This window comes from Melospiza georgiana, chromosome 8 (assembly GCF_028018845.1).
Source record: "Melospiza georgiana isolate bMelGeo1 chromosome 8, bMelGeo1.pri, whole genome shotgun sequence".
In the NCBI taxonomy this organism is placed as follows: domain Eukaryota; kingdom Metazoa; phylum Chordata; class Aves; order Passeriformes; family Passerellidae; genus Melospiza; species Melospiza georgiana.
In genome coordinates, this window is record NC_080437.1 from 23,942,099 (window position 1) to 23,958,740 (window position 16,642).

At 44.7% G+C, this 16,642-nt stretch overlaps 1 protein-coding gene across 2 annotated transcripts in view; it reads left to right on the forward strand.

Moving 5' to 3' along the window:
* ARMH3 (armadillo like helical domain containing 3) overlaps positions 1-16,642 on the forward strand; it is a 122,434-nt gene that overhangs the window by 81,964 nt on the left and 23,828 nt on the right. For both annotated transcript variants that reach the window (XM_058029444.1, XM_058029445.1), the window contains exon 24: positions 6,759-6,837. In XM_058029444.1, the coding sequence (XP_057885427.1) occupies positions 6,759-6,837 (79 nt within the window). The remainder of the gene's footprint in view (positions 1-6,758; positions 6,838-16,642) is intronic.

Consider the following 16,642-nt stretch of genomic DNA (forward strand, 5'->3'; position numbering starts at 1 on the left):
TATTACATAAATAGAGCATGTATCTCCCTCTGCCATGGAAGCTGTCACTGGGATCAATAGTTTTCAGGATGGCAGAATTGAACAGGTGTAGCAGTTGCTTCTCCTCTGAAATGCTGCAGTGCTGACTCGGATATTTTCAGTGTGCTCTAAAGCAAATGCTTTTGACTAAAATATCCTTTTGTCTTGGATTCTTCCCTGCAGTTTATTATTGTGTCTGGAAGGTGCCTCCCACTGTGAGTTGTGGACTTTCAGCTTAATGTCAGTACTCATTAAATTGTAGGAGCAAAAGAAATTTAACAGACTGGAGTTAAACCAGTAGAAGGAAGAATTTGGTGCACAGTCCCAGGGAGTTTGCTTGCTTTTAATTGCTGCAGACAGCTTAGGTATGGTAGGTATGTGTACTTCACAGCAATGCTTCATGGATGTGTGTTGAAATAATCTAAACCCTCTCACCTCCTGCCAGGTGGGGTTGTACATATGGAGCAACTCAATCTAATTGTTGCAGGCATGGAACAGATGGGGTTTTATTGTCTGGAGTTCTGGGAGTGCCTATGAGGGCAATGTCAGCAAGATCCTTGCCCCAAACAGCACTTGCTGCAGGAAGAAGACACAGCTTGCTGCAGCAAAATTGGCTTGGAAGCTTTGCATAAATCTCCAGCAGCCATGGTTTTGATGGCATGTATGGGAGAAAAGGAGACAGGGTTTGTGTTCATTTTGGTCTCTGTGTTGTGTGTAGTTTACTTGCTGCCTTGTGCTTGAGCAGTTTCCAACATACCACATAGTAGAACACTGAGTCTTACCACCTTGGGTAAAACACTTTGTGGAAGTGATTGCTCTTATTTCCATTTCATAAAGGAGAAACTAAGATGTATGAGAGGGAGAGGGAACTGCTGTGGCAAATCACAGAGAAACTGTTTACTTACTGATTCCTGTTCCTGAACAACAACTACTTCATCTCAGGCCTCCTTTTTAAAGTAAAGCAGCTTTGTGGAGTATGATGACAGACAACTATGCCCTTTCCTGCTTGCCTATTCCTAGCCTTCATAATGCATGTGGCTTAGTGTGTGCTGGAGTATTTGTCCATCTCAGATCGTGCCAGTTCTCATTGCAGAGGGCGAGTGAACTGGCTGCCTTTGCCGTGCATTCAGTTTTACTCAGTGAGGACTGAGATGCATTCCCTGCTGCCCAGTGTGCTGTGCTGGCATGAGCAGATGAGAAGATGAATGTCTGCAGTGAGTATAAGGTCACCCTTGATTTCCTGGGAAGGGGTAAATACCAGCCAAGAGCTGCTGCTTTTCTGTTCCACTCTAGCACAATGTAGGAAGAAGTGAACTTGTGGTGTTGCTTTTATTGTGCAAGAAATGTTTGGGAATCCATAAGGATACTTTGTCAGGCACTGCATGCTGGACCTGTGAGGTCGGTGCAAAGGCCAGGTTCATGCAGCAAATGATGGCTCAGCATTCCCATCTCTATAATAAGCTTTGCAGCCTTTCTGTTCTTCCCTTAGCCTACTTTCAGCACCTCCACAGTGCTTTACTTTGTTGCTCAGGATAAGAGGACAGTGTTGTCTTATGGGACACTGGCAATGTAGCTGCTGTCAGGCAAGAGTGGGTATTAGACAGCTCATCTGCAATAACTTGATGGGGAGAGTCTGGAGGTCAGAGAAAACGTGCTGAAGAAATGCTGCCTGCCTGAGCAAAGTGATTTTGCTTTCCCTGCACATTGGACCCAGCCCAGCTCATTGGGAGGTTAAGGAGGGTGAGGTGCCTTCCTTACTATGGAGGATCACCTGGGCTGGAGGATCCTGTTAATTGTGGGCCCAGTGCCTTCGTGTTGCTGGTGTGTTTCACTTCTCACACCTGATGTTACAACTAGTGGTGAATTAAACTCAGGAATTAATTAAACCTTTTCTTTCCATGCATGCCATATTACTTTTCATAGGAGCCCTTTTCAGTCAGCGGAATTTGTGTCTTCAGAAGTTCTTTTACTCTGGGCCTCTCTGCAGGGCAGCACTGGTTGTTTCTCTATATCAAGGAGTAACTCTAGGCAGTTTTTAAAGACTATAAACATAAGTTTATAAATGTTATTGTCTGTGTAGCTACTGCAGCCACTGCAGAAGCAAGTCCTGTTGCAGTGAACACAGTGAGGGTGGGGGAATGCAGCTTACCTGGGGGATTCCTTCTCTCACTATAGCTCTAGGTGAGAGCCACAGTGTCATGTCCCTATTTGGGGAACAAAAAATCAGTAGGGCCCACATGGAAATTCTTCTGCTTCTCAGTTTCCTGCATATGTGGTTTTGAGGGAGAAAGGGCAAATAACAGTCACTTCAGGACTGGCCAATTTCTGCAGCCTCAAGAATAGCCGAAGTAGAAACTTTCCAGCAGTTGGAGCTTTCCAGTTTGCAGAGGACAGACTGCCCTGGGATTAGATGCTGTTTCTCTGATCCTCCCTGTTCTGCAGTTTTTCACCTCTGTGTATCTTGATCCTATCTGCCCTTCTATCTCCTTTTTCCTATCTCTCTATAATTCCCTCAGTATTCTTTCTCTGTTTTTTCTGTCCATGGTTTATCTCAAACTGAATTGTTTTGTGATGCTCAGTCAGGAGCAGCACTGTTACATATTCTGTTGCCAATGAGCTTTTCTGTGTTTTCCCTGTTCTCTTGCATTTGAGACCCTTGGCCCCTGGGACAGAGGCTTTCCATCACTCTGGATTGGTACAATACCTGTTACAGTGGGACCTGCTTTTACTGTCTAATAACATGATTAATACAGCTAGTACAAATAAATTATTCATCTGCACTTTGAGTCTTCTAAATCAGAGTGATTTTTCCTGCAATCATTCTCTTCCTCATGAACAATTAAATGAATGCAGTAAATATGCAATAAATGCAAAAACACATAAATTCAAGTGTCCTAGGTTGTCTATCCTGAGAAATATGCAGGTTCATTCAATATGTCTCTACATGTTTCTGGCATCATGGTGTGTAGATAGCTTGAAGAGCTGCATGAAGAAGTGATGTGAGATGTCTGTTTTTTGGAGACCACTGGTATGCCTTGTGTATTTACTGGGAGATAACATCTCTCCCCAGGAGATTGAGGAATATAGAATGTGGAGATGGCTTGTGATCTGCCTTAGAGCACTAAGCATTAATCTCAAGACAAGACACTGAGAGTCGTTTTTTTAATTCCTGAGCCTTCTGCTTGTTCAGCATCTTTCCTTTGCCCAGTGACAGTCTCCTCTTGTCAGTTCACTGCTGAACTGTGGATCTGTCAGAGGAGGCAGTGTGGCTGAAGTGACATCTCTCAGTCCCTGGAGAATTGTGTCCCACAGGTGCTGTGAAATTTGTGTGACACATGGCAGCCAGCCCCACTGAGGGACTTGGCAGTGTGCAAACATTTGAGTGCCCATCCCGTGGAAGGCTGTGTGGGAACTGCAGCATTTCAGCATTTTGTCTTTCAGTTGACACTTCACCATTTCCTTGCTTTACAAATGTGTTGAAGATTTTCACGTTTCATGAATACCAAACACAAGGGTTTTCTTTTTTTGCCTCCCATGATCAATATGAAGATCTCAGTGGAACACATAATCACAAATCTTTTCTAAGTGCTTTAACCGCTCCCTTCCCCCTCCTCAAAGCTGCTGGCTGGTGTGGCAGTAATTGAGGCAATCACAGTGTAAAAATAAATCATTGCCAAGGACCAGCTGTTATGTGCTGGTGTGGGAACTAATGGTGGCAGAACCACTGGTTCTTTTGTCAATAACACTGTGTTTCAAAGTTCTGGTCTTCCATTTTCTCCAGGATCAAATTGAAGAGGCATCTCTGCAAAGTGAATTCCAGCTGTTAATCAGTGAAGATCCCAGGAGGCCAGTTGCCAAAAGCATGCCGCAGGGACAAGATGTATTTTGAGAGGTGGAAGAATAGCAGAGGTGTATGACAATAGCTGATGCAGAAAGGTGTTTTTTGGCCTGGATAGCAATGGTATTTCTCATAGCAGATGAGAAGGAGCTGCACCATGTGCAAAGCCTGGCCTTGGTGGGTGTGTTGGGCAGTAAGAACCTGGCTACACAGAGTCAGGATTGAATCCAAGCTCTTCATGCTTCTCTGCCCCAGGCTGCCTGTGGATTCAGGAAGGTAGCTCTGCAGATGGTCAGACTGGGGAGGAATTCTGCGTAATTAAAACAAATTAAATAGTTGAACTTCATCTAATCACTGAGGAGTTGCCCATTCACCTTTTGGGAAATGAGGAAGGAGACTCAGATTCTTTTCCTTCCTTGATGTCTGTTGATTCTCCCTGCAGTGGCAGCTGGTTGCTGGTTTTGCTTTCACTGGTTTGAATCCCAGCTGTGATTGCAGGTGCTGCTCCACTAGCTCAGATCCAAGGGGAGACTTGTGAGCAGGCAGCCCATGCTGAAGTGCTTCACAGCAGTGGGTACAAATGAATGCTAAATCTGTTCCCTGGTAAATGTTGGAACCATGTGAGTGCACTGAACCCCTCTGAGCTGCCAAACCTTCTGTCAAGCCAGAAGTTAAGTTGTTGTAAGTCTGTGTTCCATTTTCTTTCAATAACTTGCAATGTGTCCTGTAGGGGTATAAATATGACTCCAGCCAGGCATGAAGCTGGCAGTTGAAAGCCAGAGTGCTGGAGAGGCTGGGTAATGGACAGTGTGATTGTGACTCTGGTCACAATGAAATGGGAAGAGTGGCCATGTCTCCACCTGGGTGTTTGTCCTTCTCCAGAGGGAAGGGGGTTGCAGAAAGCCTGGTAGAGGCACTGCTGAATTTGTTTTCTGGATGTGTCAGGGGTGGTGAGAAGGCAGAAGTCCCCCTGTGGCAGGTGTGTATGGATGCTGTAGGAGCAGCTGCACAGGTGACAGGCCTTGTGTGCTGGCTGGCACCTGGTGTGTGATGGAGTGTGGCTGGGAGTGTGGCAGTGAGGGTATCACAGCCAGGAGGGTGAGTGAGATCATTCTGTCCTGCTGCTCTGAGACCCCACCTGGGTGCAGTGTCCAGCTCTAGTGTCCTCAGCACGGGGAGGACATGGGCACTGGATGGAGCCATGAGAGTGTTCAGAGGGATGAACCCTTCCATGACGACTTGCTGAGAGGACTGGAGAAGAGAAGGCTGTGGGTAGACTATTGCAGCCTTTCAGTACTTAAAGGGGACTTACAAGAGAGCTAATGAAAAACTTTTTAGCAGAGGGATGCAACAGGATGAGGGATAATGGCTTTATCTAGGAGAGTTGATACAGATTATATATGAGAAATAAGTTTTAAACAATGAGAGTGGTGAGGCATTGGAACTGGGTGGATGACCCATCCCTGGAGACATTCAGGGTCAGGTTGGATGGAGCTCTGAGCAACCTGATCTTGTTGAAGATACCTCTGCTCATTTCAGGGAAGTTGTGCTAGATGAGCTTTACAGGTCCCCCTGAAACTGAAACAATTCTTTGAGTCTATGAATTGCAGATTCTGTTTGGGTTGGAGGTTTTTTTGGGGTTGTGGTTCTCCCTACTTCCTCTCTCCACACCTTCCACACTCTTTAACTGTGTATTTAAAGTAAGGATGCTTCTAGGTAGGTTTTTATCCACCTGTTCTGACTGGCACCATTGAATATCAAGTATTCCTAGACTGGGGCACAAGCTCTTAAGCTGTGATGAGGTCTGGAGAAAGCAGCTGAAAGTCCTTCTGCAGGTGGAGGAATGGGGAGGAGGGTACCCATGAGAGTACAACAGGGAGGACTGGAGTGAATTTCCATGCTGATGAAGATGGGAGTGGAAGCCCTGACTCTGCTGCAGTGTAATCTGGCTGAGCAAGTGTTCTCCAGGCATGGTCAGAACTCATCTGTGCTGAGCACTGACATGGCCTATTCCCATGGTGCATGTTTACCTCAGCAGTGGGGCTCAGGAGTAATATCCCAACTGGAGCAGTTGCAAACTCTGTTCCAGGGAGTCTTTTCTGTCCTGCCATTTATCTTTGCAGCAGCACCTGACAAGCAGAAGGAAGGCCAAGGAAATGCTCCAGCTACAGTTCGGTGGGGTTTTTTTCCCCCCAGTTGTTATTTTACTTTCAATTTCAGATTTCTCACATCTGCTTCTAGATCCACCTAGAAGGTAAAGGGAGTGGTGCAGATTTGTGCAGCTAGTGAGAGAAATGAGGCAGAAGAACAGGAGTTATGAGTATTTGCTGCTGTGTTTGGGACAGTGACATAAGTTCTCTCTAATGATCTAAACTGGGGTGAGGACTGAAGTCATTATGGTAAGAATTCAAAATGTAGTGGTTGTAGTGATGGATGACTGCAAGTCAGCCAGCTATAACGTTTTAAATGGAGTGAAAATCCAAAGCAATAAACTATCAGCTTCATCATATCAGGCAACAAAGTTTCACAAAATGCCAGGCCATGCTGAGGGGCTGCAGTTCCCTGAGCAGGATGGGGCAGTGATGGCCGGGTTTGCTGTGGCTCTGCTGGAACACAGAGCAGTTTGCAGCCTGTTCCCAGCAATTCCCCCTGCCAGTGCAGCAAGCTCAGGCCAGTATCTGCTGGGACAAAGGCACCCATGTGTGGGACAGTGCCTGTGCTTGCACCTTCCAGTGAGCTTTTGTCAGGATCCGCATTGCCATCAGCACAGCAAACACTGCCTTGTGGTGAGGGAAGAATTTCATGCAGGACTGGCTCCATGTGCACCTATTCTGGCACGGAATTTCTGGTGCATCTCTAAGCTGTTCCTGAGACCTCTGAAAATTTCCCTCCTTTGTTTCAGAGCCATCATCAATCACTTCAACCCGAAGATAGAGTCTTATGCTGCAGTGAATCACATATCACAGCTCTCCGAGGACCAGGTAAGCCAGGCATGCCATGGCCTTTTCTCTTGTTGACCTCTGGAATGTGGGTGTTCAGGAATACCTTGTGCTCCCTGGGACTGGTGATGTGGCAGCAGTAGGAGGTGCAAGTTCCTTTCCTCGTTCAGATGAGGGTGAGAGAAAGAAAAGCAAGAATTGCTTTGGCCAATTTTACCACCACATAGAGAGATTTTGGTCCTGCAGATGTAGAAGGATGGGTAGAAACAAGCAAAATATTCACCATTGTCAGCAAGTGTATTTGGACACTGTGAGGATGCTGGCATTTAGAATGGGACAGGAAGTTTTTGGCAGCAAACCTGGTTATCAGAGAACTGTTGAACGTAGTTTGATGGTTTTCTTTTGGTGGTATTGGGGACCTAGAGCTATGACAGCAACTGGTAAACATTTTCTAGGGTAATTGAATTCAGGTGGGTTAGATTTTAAAAAGCAGAGGTTTTTAATAAAGAGAGTGATTGTGTTAGGTTTCCCTTCCTTAATTTGCCCTGGTTTGCTATCTTCGTGTTCTGCTTGTATTGCATAAATTTGTAAACGTGGCTTTTTGAAAATAGGCTACTGTGAGTGGTCTCAGGAATGGAAGAGATGGCCTATTTCCCAAAATAAAATATCAGAATTATACATTAATCACTCTTAGAGAGATAAATGACTCTGCAGAAGCATGTGGTGGACAAAATGCAGAGCTGCCAATGAGAGCTTGGGGAATCATCCCAGATACAGCTACATCAACAACTCTGGACCTTCTGGGGAAGAAATTGTTTATGCAGTCCAGGACAGACTTCATTTAAGTCACATTGGGTTGCCCCTTCCATTGGATGGGATCCCATCCTTGTGTGTGCTAGAAGGTCCTGGCTGTATCCTGCTCTGCAATCATTTCTCTTTCTGTCCATGATATTTTTACTATTTCTTTATTATACCTTTCCATGTTTCCCACCAACCTTTTCATTTAGTAACCTACTTGATCTGTAATATGTAACACCCCAGAGTTAGGATGAATGCTGTACTGATGCAGTGGGGGGGGTGGGGGAAGGTGGCCCCTACTGGTTTCTGTTCTCTTCTTGGTATAGTTGGATAGAAGGACATTGGTTTTAATTCACTCAGTTTTCCTTACTGTTCTGCCTTTGAGAGTCACTGTATCCATAGCTATGCTTTGTGGTGGTTTATGTTATCAATCCTCATTCATTGATGATACACTGATTACATCAACCCAGGCCTCTAAAAAAGAAAAGCCTTTGATAGCCCGATTTAAAACTGGAGGCTTGGATAGAGGGGAATTTTGCATAGTCTTTGAGTTAGTCTGAGAAAGGAAATGAGCTTTTCACTGTCAGCTCTGTGTAGTATTCATCCCCCAGCAGTTCAGGGAGGTCAGGTTAAATCCTTTCTTCCTTGTGTGTTATTCTTTAAATAAAATCCCTAGCAGCAGGCAGATAATGAAATCAGTGCTGATGCATGAAGCATTTTGAGGAAGATGATTAGGAAGTTGAAAGGCAGACAGATTTCTCTTTTTTCTCCCTTCATGCTTTCTCTCAACATAGGGAGAATATAAAACAAAATAAAGCAGTAATAGCCCCAGATGAACTGCAGAGAAATAAGGGAGATGTCACTGTGATGAGGGAGTGTGTGGTCCCTAGGTGTTTATTCACCTGCAATTTACTGCACCAGGAGGAGAGGGATGGAGACTTCTTGCCTCCACTTGCAGCTGTGCCAGTGAGCTCAGGTCTGTGTGTCTGGACTGTGGTCTCCCCTCTGTCAGTGGCTGTAAGTGCATGAGCCATACTGGTAGTTGGCCCAGATCAAGCCCAGGCTCTGGCTTGTGTGGGCTAACAGAATTTGCTGTTTTCATTGTGCGAGCTGTTCAGCATGTGTGTGGGAAGGGGAGGGATCAAGCTTGCCTTCTGGCTGCTGCAGTCTCTTTCCTTTTTTGTTTTTCCTTCCAGCTGTACCTTTGTTTTAAATTGTGTGTTCACTTAATTACCCATTTCTCTGTTCTCCTTTAAATATTTTCTACACAGAATCCACCATCCTTTATAGCCCTGTCTTTTGAAGTGTACCACATTGAAATATTTAATGCTGACATTTAGATTGTGTGTCCACACACAGATAGTACATTTGAGACTGGTCATTTTCTCCTTTGAGTTATTCCGGTAGTTCCAGAAGACTTATATTTCTTTAGTGGAAACGTTTGTTTTTAGAATTTTAAGGGTAAAACTTTCCTTTTAATTAAGATTTCCTTCTCAGACACCAGTCTTTCTCTGCATTCTTGTATGGCTGCTTACACTCCTCTGTGGTAATCTCTGCTGATCAGGCAGGTATGTCTGACACAGCTTTGTCTGAAGGGGGATTTCCAGCTGCTCTACTTTGTTTCAAATTCACCTGAAGCTAAGTTCTGACACCATGTTCATGTGTTAGATAATTTATTTATTTATTTTTATGTTTTAATGTCCTTAAATGTAGCTAAGTAATCAGCTGAAAGAGATTTTGCTCTTTTTCTTTTCCTAATCCTATTGAAGCCTTTATTACCTTGTTAATTACCAATGTCCATTTTATTACTATTCTAAGTCTGTCATTTCAGGGCTTTCTTTTTTTTTATTTACAAGCATTAATTTTGACAATATTACATGCTGGGAGGATTTGTAGGCCCTTGAAAATGATGGATGTGGAATTGTTTTAAGGGTAGGCTGTTAATGCCACTGTAAGTTCTCAGCCCTAGAGATTTCCAGGAACCATAGTCTGAATATGCAGGTTTCTGGTCTAGGCAGGTATATTTGTAAAACTTCATGGAACTGCTTTGCTGACTGTTGTGGGGTTTATCCAATGTTCTTATCAGAAATAGTGGGAAAAGACCTTTTCTATCCCATATTCTCCAGCAACGAGTGGGAGATTCCCAGGGGCAAGCAAACAATGATCCACTTCAGCCTATAAACACAATGGGATCCTTAGTGCCCTCTGCAAAGCATTTCCTTGCCAAGGCAAACTCAGAATCCTTCCCAGTCATTAGCTGGTTTGACCTTGCTGTAGTTCCTCACCATGAAGCAGGGAATGTCTTAGCTAGTTATTGGCATCTTTCCTCACTTGCTAATTTGTTAAACCTGACTACAGTGTTAATTTGTTGTTTTGTGGTGTTCTCTCTCTCAACACATTTGGTTCCTCCCTGCACATCCTTTAGGGGACTGAAATATGCTGCACAGTCAAAAGATGGGGTTGGCCATTAACTGCCAATGTAATTTTAGCTCTCCCATGCAAGTGATTATTCCCATGTCTTCAAAGAGGTTTTGGTACATTCTTGAGTCAAAGGGCAAAATAGCCTTTTATGAAATGAATTCATAGGCTTATCTGTACTTTCCAGATGATTGGGCTGCCTTGTACTTAATATGTTGGAGGCAGTAGAATTTCTCAGTGCCATATCTGATCTGAGAAGCTCCCAAAATATTTTCTGGCATAAGCAGTTGTAGAAAACAGGGTCAAGGCAGTGAGGAAACAGCAACACAAGAGTTTCTCTGGAAGAGCAGACAAACAGAAAGGATGAACACACAGCATGAATGGTCTAGGTGGGGTCTCACATCAGCACTTTTCTGGATATGAAAGAGCAGCTGTTTGTAAGAAGGCAGCTCTGCCTGATAGCAGTGTAGCAGAGCTTTGAAGAAAGGCTAAAGTGAGAGGAACCCATTAGTTTGGGTTGAATCTTCTCTGAGTAGGAATGTGTTGTGGTGCCTTGCATGCCAATCAAGTCTTGTGCCAGTTAGAAAACTGCTCACTGAGGTCTTGTTTTCTCTTTGGCATTTTTTCTCTCCATGATTTCCTCTTTAAGGGTCTTAAAATTGAGATGTCAGACACACAGGACTGATAATTGTTAGTCAGGAACATTTCTGTGGGGTTTTTTTTTAGGAGGAGCCCCTCTTTTTTCCCAGCCACAGTGGGGATGTTATGTCATCTCAAAAATGGAAGTAAAGTTCAGTGTGAGAGACTGCTGTGAACACCTGTTTTATGTCTGGTAATTGCAGATGGAAAATGCTGGGAGCCAGCAAAGATTGTGATGGGAAAACAGGACAACTCTATCACTTTTGAAATTGTGACAAATGATGTAACACTTGGCTTGTTTCACACTGTAGTACCTTTGTAACTCAGGCAGAATCTTAGAATTGTTTCAGGTTGGAAAAGACCTTTACAATCATGTAGTCCAAGCACTAACCCAGCACTTCCAGTAGCTGCAATCCAGTTTGGTCAGGCCACTGAGGTCATACCTCAATTGCTGAATGCTCCTCCTTGCCATCCAGATGGCCTCTGTTACCTGGTGAGGCTCTGAGGGACTAACCTGCAGTGCTGCTCGAGGAGGTTCCACAAGGGGCTTGTGAAAACAGAAGGACACAAAAGGGTGTAGTTGGTTTTAGGTGCCCTAAAGTGTTTTAATTCTGAGCCATCGATGTCAGGGTTTATTCAAGTTGTTCTGGTTTCCATAACTAGTAGCAAAACCACTGGCAGACACCAAATGCTTTGTCTTTTTTTAGCAGTGCTGGCAGTGGTGTTAAAAGCCTCTTGTCAATGTCTGCGTTTGATATTTTTGAAATGCAGAGTACTGTCAGTGCTAGGTGCTACCACAGTAAATCCCCCTAATCTCTTACATTAATATAAAGTGTTGTGAGGGCTTGAGAAATACTTTATAATGGTGTTGGCATAATGGTGCTTCACTTCTGGAATGCACTGAGCTTTGGGGCAGAAGGTCTCAAGCCTGCTGGGGGTGTGTTGCACACAGTAATGGGAACGTGAAACTCCAGCTGAGGAGGGATCACCAAGGCAAGACCTTAATTTAAAGTCATCATGTCTTTGCAAATGAGGCAGGGATGTTGGCTTTCATGGTCTCATTACAGACACCTACTCATGACTAATGGCTTGAAAAAGATTTTATCGTTTAAATAGAAAGATCAGAGCTGCACCGGGTGAAATTGGAAAGAATCTATATAAAAAGTCTTTTGGAATTGGCAAATTGCTGGTTTGCTTAGCTGATGGGAGTTTTCTCTGGTTTAGCTATTGTCCTCTTTTTTGTTGTTGCTGCTTTTGTTGGTTTTTGTTTTATCAGAGAAATGTCCCTACTATTTACTAACACCTCAGACTGCTTTATGCAGTGTGCCAGACTGAATGGGTCTGAACAGGCTCCAAGGTCTGATCAGCTTTGCAGCAAGGAGATTTGGAGCTGGAGGTGAGCTTTGGAGCAGTGACTTTGTGCTGTGTAGTGCCTTTTATTAACATGCAGAATGCAGTAAACTGTGCGTCACTGGAGGAGGGGGACAAGTGTGCTAGGCCATTAGAGAGACAAAAGAAGGACTTGGATTTTTAAAAACAGCTGTTACTGGAGAGATGCAGCCCTGTTCCAGTAAGAAATGTGAGACACCCTTCCATTCCCTTCCTTCAGGCTCACCACAAAGCTGCCCCAGCATCCTGCCTCTTTCTGTTGGTGGGACTTTAGCTGCTCTGGCCTCAGAGGCAGTGTGACCCCAAAAAACCTGGGCTGCTCCTGGAGCAGAGGAATCTTTCCACCCGTTGTGCACTGCAGATGCTGAGGCATGTCTTGCTTCCACCACTTCTGTGAGCTGCCCTCTTGGGCAGATAAGGGACTGCCTTGAGGTACAAACTAGTAACAAAATAAATCCATTAAACTTCAAAGCAAGGCTTGCCTTCAATTCTTAGGGCTGTTTTCACATCCTGGCCTGGCTTTGCCACTACAGAAGGGACTGATAAGGGCCCCAAGACTGCAGTGGTGCAGGTGACCACTGAGTGCTGGGGACGTGGCTTGCAAGATCTGCCTTGGGGAGGTGCTACTCTCTGCTGGCTGCCACTGAATGCAGCTTATCTTGGTGGAGCTGGATAGGTTTCTGTGCTGGGGCTACAGAAGCTGCACTCAGTGCTGTGAGTTCTGAGCCCAGCCTGATTCACAGCTGGGACTGTGCTGAGCATGATCCATAGGTTCAGCTTTGTAATGATCTCCCAGTCTGCATTGTGGAGACAGGCTGATGTTGCTCTAGTCCCAGTGCTTGTCCTCTTTACCAGTGAGTTTGTTTCACATAACACTTCTCAGATTTGCTTATATGTGCTTCTTTTGCACATACTTGCTTTTTATTGCTTCTAAACCTAGAAAAGGGGCTGTGGGTTGCTAGTGGAAAGGGCTGCAGGGTGGGGTCTGAGCTTTGTGCTGCTTTGAGCAAACCTTGAGCCCTGTGTCCTCCTGAGTGAGGGCAGCCAGGCAGCATTTGAAGTGCTGTGGGATCTGCCAGGGAAGGCTGCTGAGGAAGTGCAGAGCAGTGTTAGCGATTCCTGTCACTGTTAAGTGCCTGTATAGGGCAGGGAAAGCTCCACAGAGGATTGCAACAGAATGATCAAAACAGTCTGCATTTATAAAGATTAAATTACAACTCTGCACATCTGTGATTAAAGCAGAAGCTGTCAACGTCTGGCTTGTGTGAATGCACAATTCAATTTGCATTTTGTAAAACTTCAGATTGAGAAGGTTCTTTAATCCCTTGTGAAACAGGAACAATAGATGTTGGCTTTTGCCAGAATACCTATAGATACCATGCAAACTTCTTTGGCTGTCCTCTGTAAAGCTGGATTTATAGCACTGTGATTTGTTACTCTAGTCCTGAGCTCCACCTTAAGCTTCCTTACACTCAGTGTCCCTGTATTTGGGAGTCCTGAAAGCAGACAGAGCACAGCCTGCTGTGCCAGCTACAGACAGCAGTGTGGCTGTCATCAGCCACTCCTGGAGTCACATTTTCCTCTCACAGATGGGGACTGACTGCAGTGACTGCCAGCCCTGCTCGTTCTGGAGCTTCTTTAGGGTAAAACTCCTGCCTTTAGACACTGCTGCTCTTCCTTCTCTCTGGTAGGATCCTGCTGTTACAGATGATGTTTTTTCTGCTTTCCTTTTCTGGATCCTAGCTAGAGCTGCAGCTGTTTCCCAAAAGTGACAAATTGGGTCATGGCTGTGATTTCAGAGTGGGAAACAAATGGAGCTTTGTGGTCTCCACCCCTCCCAGAGCAGGAGAGTAAATGCTGCTGAGCCAAAAGGTGCCACATCTGAACAGAGCTCCACTCAGCTGTAAGATTGGTTTTTTTGGCTCTCTGACACTTGACATTTGGATGTTAAGACAGTACATAGAAATTTATTGTCCCCAGTAGGGTCTTCGAAGACAAACCTTTTAGGAGTGGAGAGGATGGCACCCCTGATGTGTGTCACTCTTCCTGTCTTCATGGGAGATCTGGGACAGGCACTGGGATTGCTCAGGGAACCAAGATGTGCCACTCAAAAGGCAGCAAGCTGGGAGAATGAATGTCTGGAGAGATGGGAGCTGGGGAAGGTGGTTCATGAGCCAAGTGCCAGGGGCTATAAATCAATTCCACTGCCTTAGTCAGAGGCCCCAGGATTCCCCCGTGGCTCAGTTAAGGCACAGAGAAGCTCCTGGGGAGCTGAGCAATGCTGGCAGCACATGCTGTTTGAGCAGCAGCATCTGCCTCGTAGCTGGCAGGGGTGTAGGCCTGCAGGAGGATTAATTCATAGCCCTGTGTTTGCTTTCACCTGAGCACCCGTTTGGAGGAGTTCCTCTTTCACATTTTCCGATCTGTAGATTTATGTTCTCCACCAAATAATGCTTCACAGCAAGAATTTTGAAGAGGAGAAATGTATTCTGGTCTCCCAGACAAGAAACTGGTAAATTGTTGTGGAGCATTGTCTGACAGTACATACTGTTTTAGAATAAGCTGATGTGACCCAGCAAGCATCGCTGGTATCAGTGTTAACTGGTGTGTCACAGTTGTATCAATGTTAGTTTAAACTAGCAAGCTTTCCTCTTCCATGAAAACAGGTCTTAGTTGGGATGACCTCTGGCAGTAAGATGGATCAGTATGGAAAATCTCCTGTTACAATCTCAACAATTGGAGAAGGCAGTAATGTGCAGACTGTCACCTAATAACATTGTTTCCAGTGACTCCTGCCATATGCCTTAGTCCAAAGCTGGAAACTTTGCCACTAAGTGTCACTGTGTGCAGAATCCCACTAATGAACTGTCCTGCTGAAGGCTTATTTGTGCACAAACCCTATCGATGTTTCCCAAGTGTATTTTCCTCAGCAGCTGTAATTTGGCAGACTGCATTTGTTTTTGAGTTGGATATAAAAACACACAGAGAATGCTGTTGAAATCATACTCTGTGGCTTCCTGACTCCACTGAAAATGCTGGGTTTGAGTCCTATGTGAAAACTGTAGAAGTTCTTATGAGTGCTTCTGCTATTTGTGATGGCATGAACAAGCTTCTGTCTCTGAGACAGTGGCAGCTGCTTGCACGGACAGACAAGGCATCATTATAGGAATGAGATTGTGTCAGGGAGATGACATGAGGTGGCTAGCTAACTCTTCTTGGGGTGCTTTGGCTTTAGGAAGGTCTGCAATACCTTTGTTCAGAGCAAACTGATCTGCACTGGCGCCCCATGAGCATGTTTAAAACAATGGAAAGCTGGAAGTAACAGTATTGTGGGAATACTGTGGGAATCTGGGCACTGCTCTCAACTCCCCTCTGGTTATATTTCTTCAGCTTATTGTAAACCAAATTACTGCTCTTCCTGCAAGTAAGGCACCGCTCTTTTCGCTTTGGTGGTGCATTGTGCTTTGCAGCCTTCTCCTGGTTCAGTGGCAAATAATGCTCCAAACCCAGGATGAATCAATCCATATGTGAATCTGAAAGTCCCACAGAACCCTGAGATATCTCTCATTCTGCCAGCAGTTCTCTTTCCAAGTGTTTAAAGGGAGAGTGTGCTTAGCTGACTGATTAATGACTGAGTCTCCTTTTCCAGTTCTCTTCTGCACTAGAAACAGATATACCCCTCCCCAAGCCTAGGTACCAGCCTCTGCTCAGCTCTGTTTTGGTGGTGGTTTGCTGGAGTCAGGCATCTGTCCAGCTTACAGGAAACATTGGCTATCTCTGTCACCACCAAGTTTATCTGTCATTTTATAAACAGCTTACAGCACAGAACGTGGTTCTAGATGGAGCTTTATGTGACTGTATCTGCAGGTGGTTTTGTCCCTTTCATTTCTTAAGAAAGGTAGCTGTGAACTGCAGTGTAGAGTTCTTAGAGCTGTTTTGTTTGCTATTTTTGTTGAACGTTTTGAAACACTAGAACAAGAACAATCTTTCCACTGATGAAAACAGAAATGTGGATTTGTGAGGGAGCTGAGGTAGGCATGCTGGAACTCAGACTTTGATTGTCTGCTTATATATTTTGCATCCAGGCTGCTTTGCTGGGAATTTTCTACCCTGTCATTTATGCTCCTGAAAACTAGTGACTAGTGACTTGATGGAAGTATCTCACTACAGAGCATTAGTTCTCACCTCAGCTGTAAAATGTGCTTTTCTATTTTAAGGGATGGACCTATTTAATTACAGTACCACCTACAAGTCACTTTATAAGCATAGAAAGAAAACTTAGGTCTGTTGCTGGGCTAAACTCCCCTTCTCAGAAGAATAAAAAGAAATCTGCTGTAATACTTCATCTCAGCCTCTTTGCAGATACCTGAGCGTGACACACTTTTTGCAGGGCAGAATATTAACATGATCTAAACCTTAATTTATCTGGTTGGTGACAGATTTCCACATCATGCAGATTTTGCTGAGCTTTCCACCCTCAGTAGTGCCCAGAGGGATAATATTCCTGGACTGCTTGAGTCCTAAAGTGCTTCTGTTGCTATTTAGTGTGTTGATGCATCAGAACTAGGAGTAAGTGGTACTGGGGCTGGGCAGTTAATGTCAT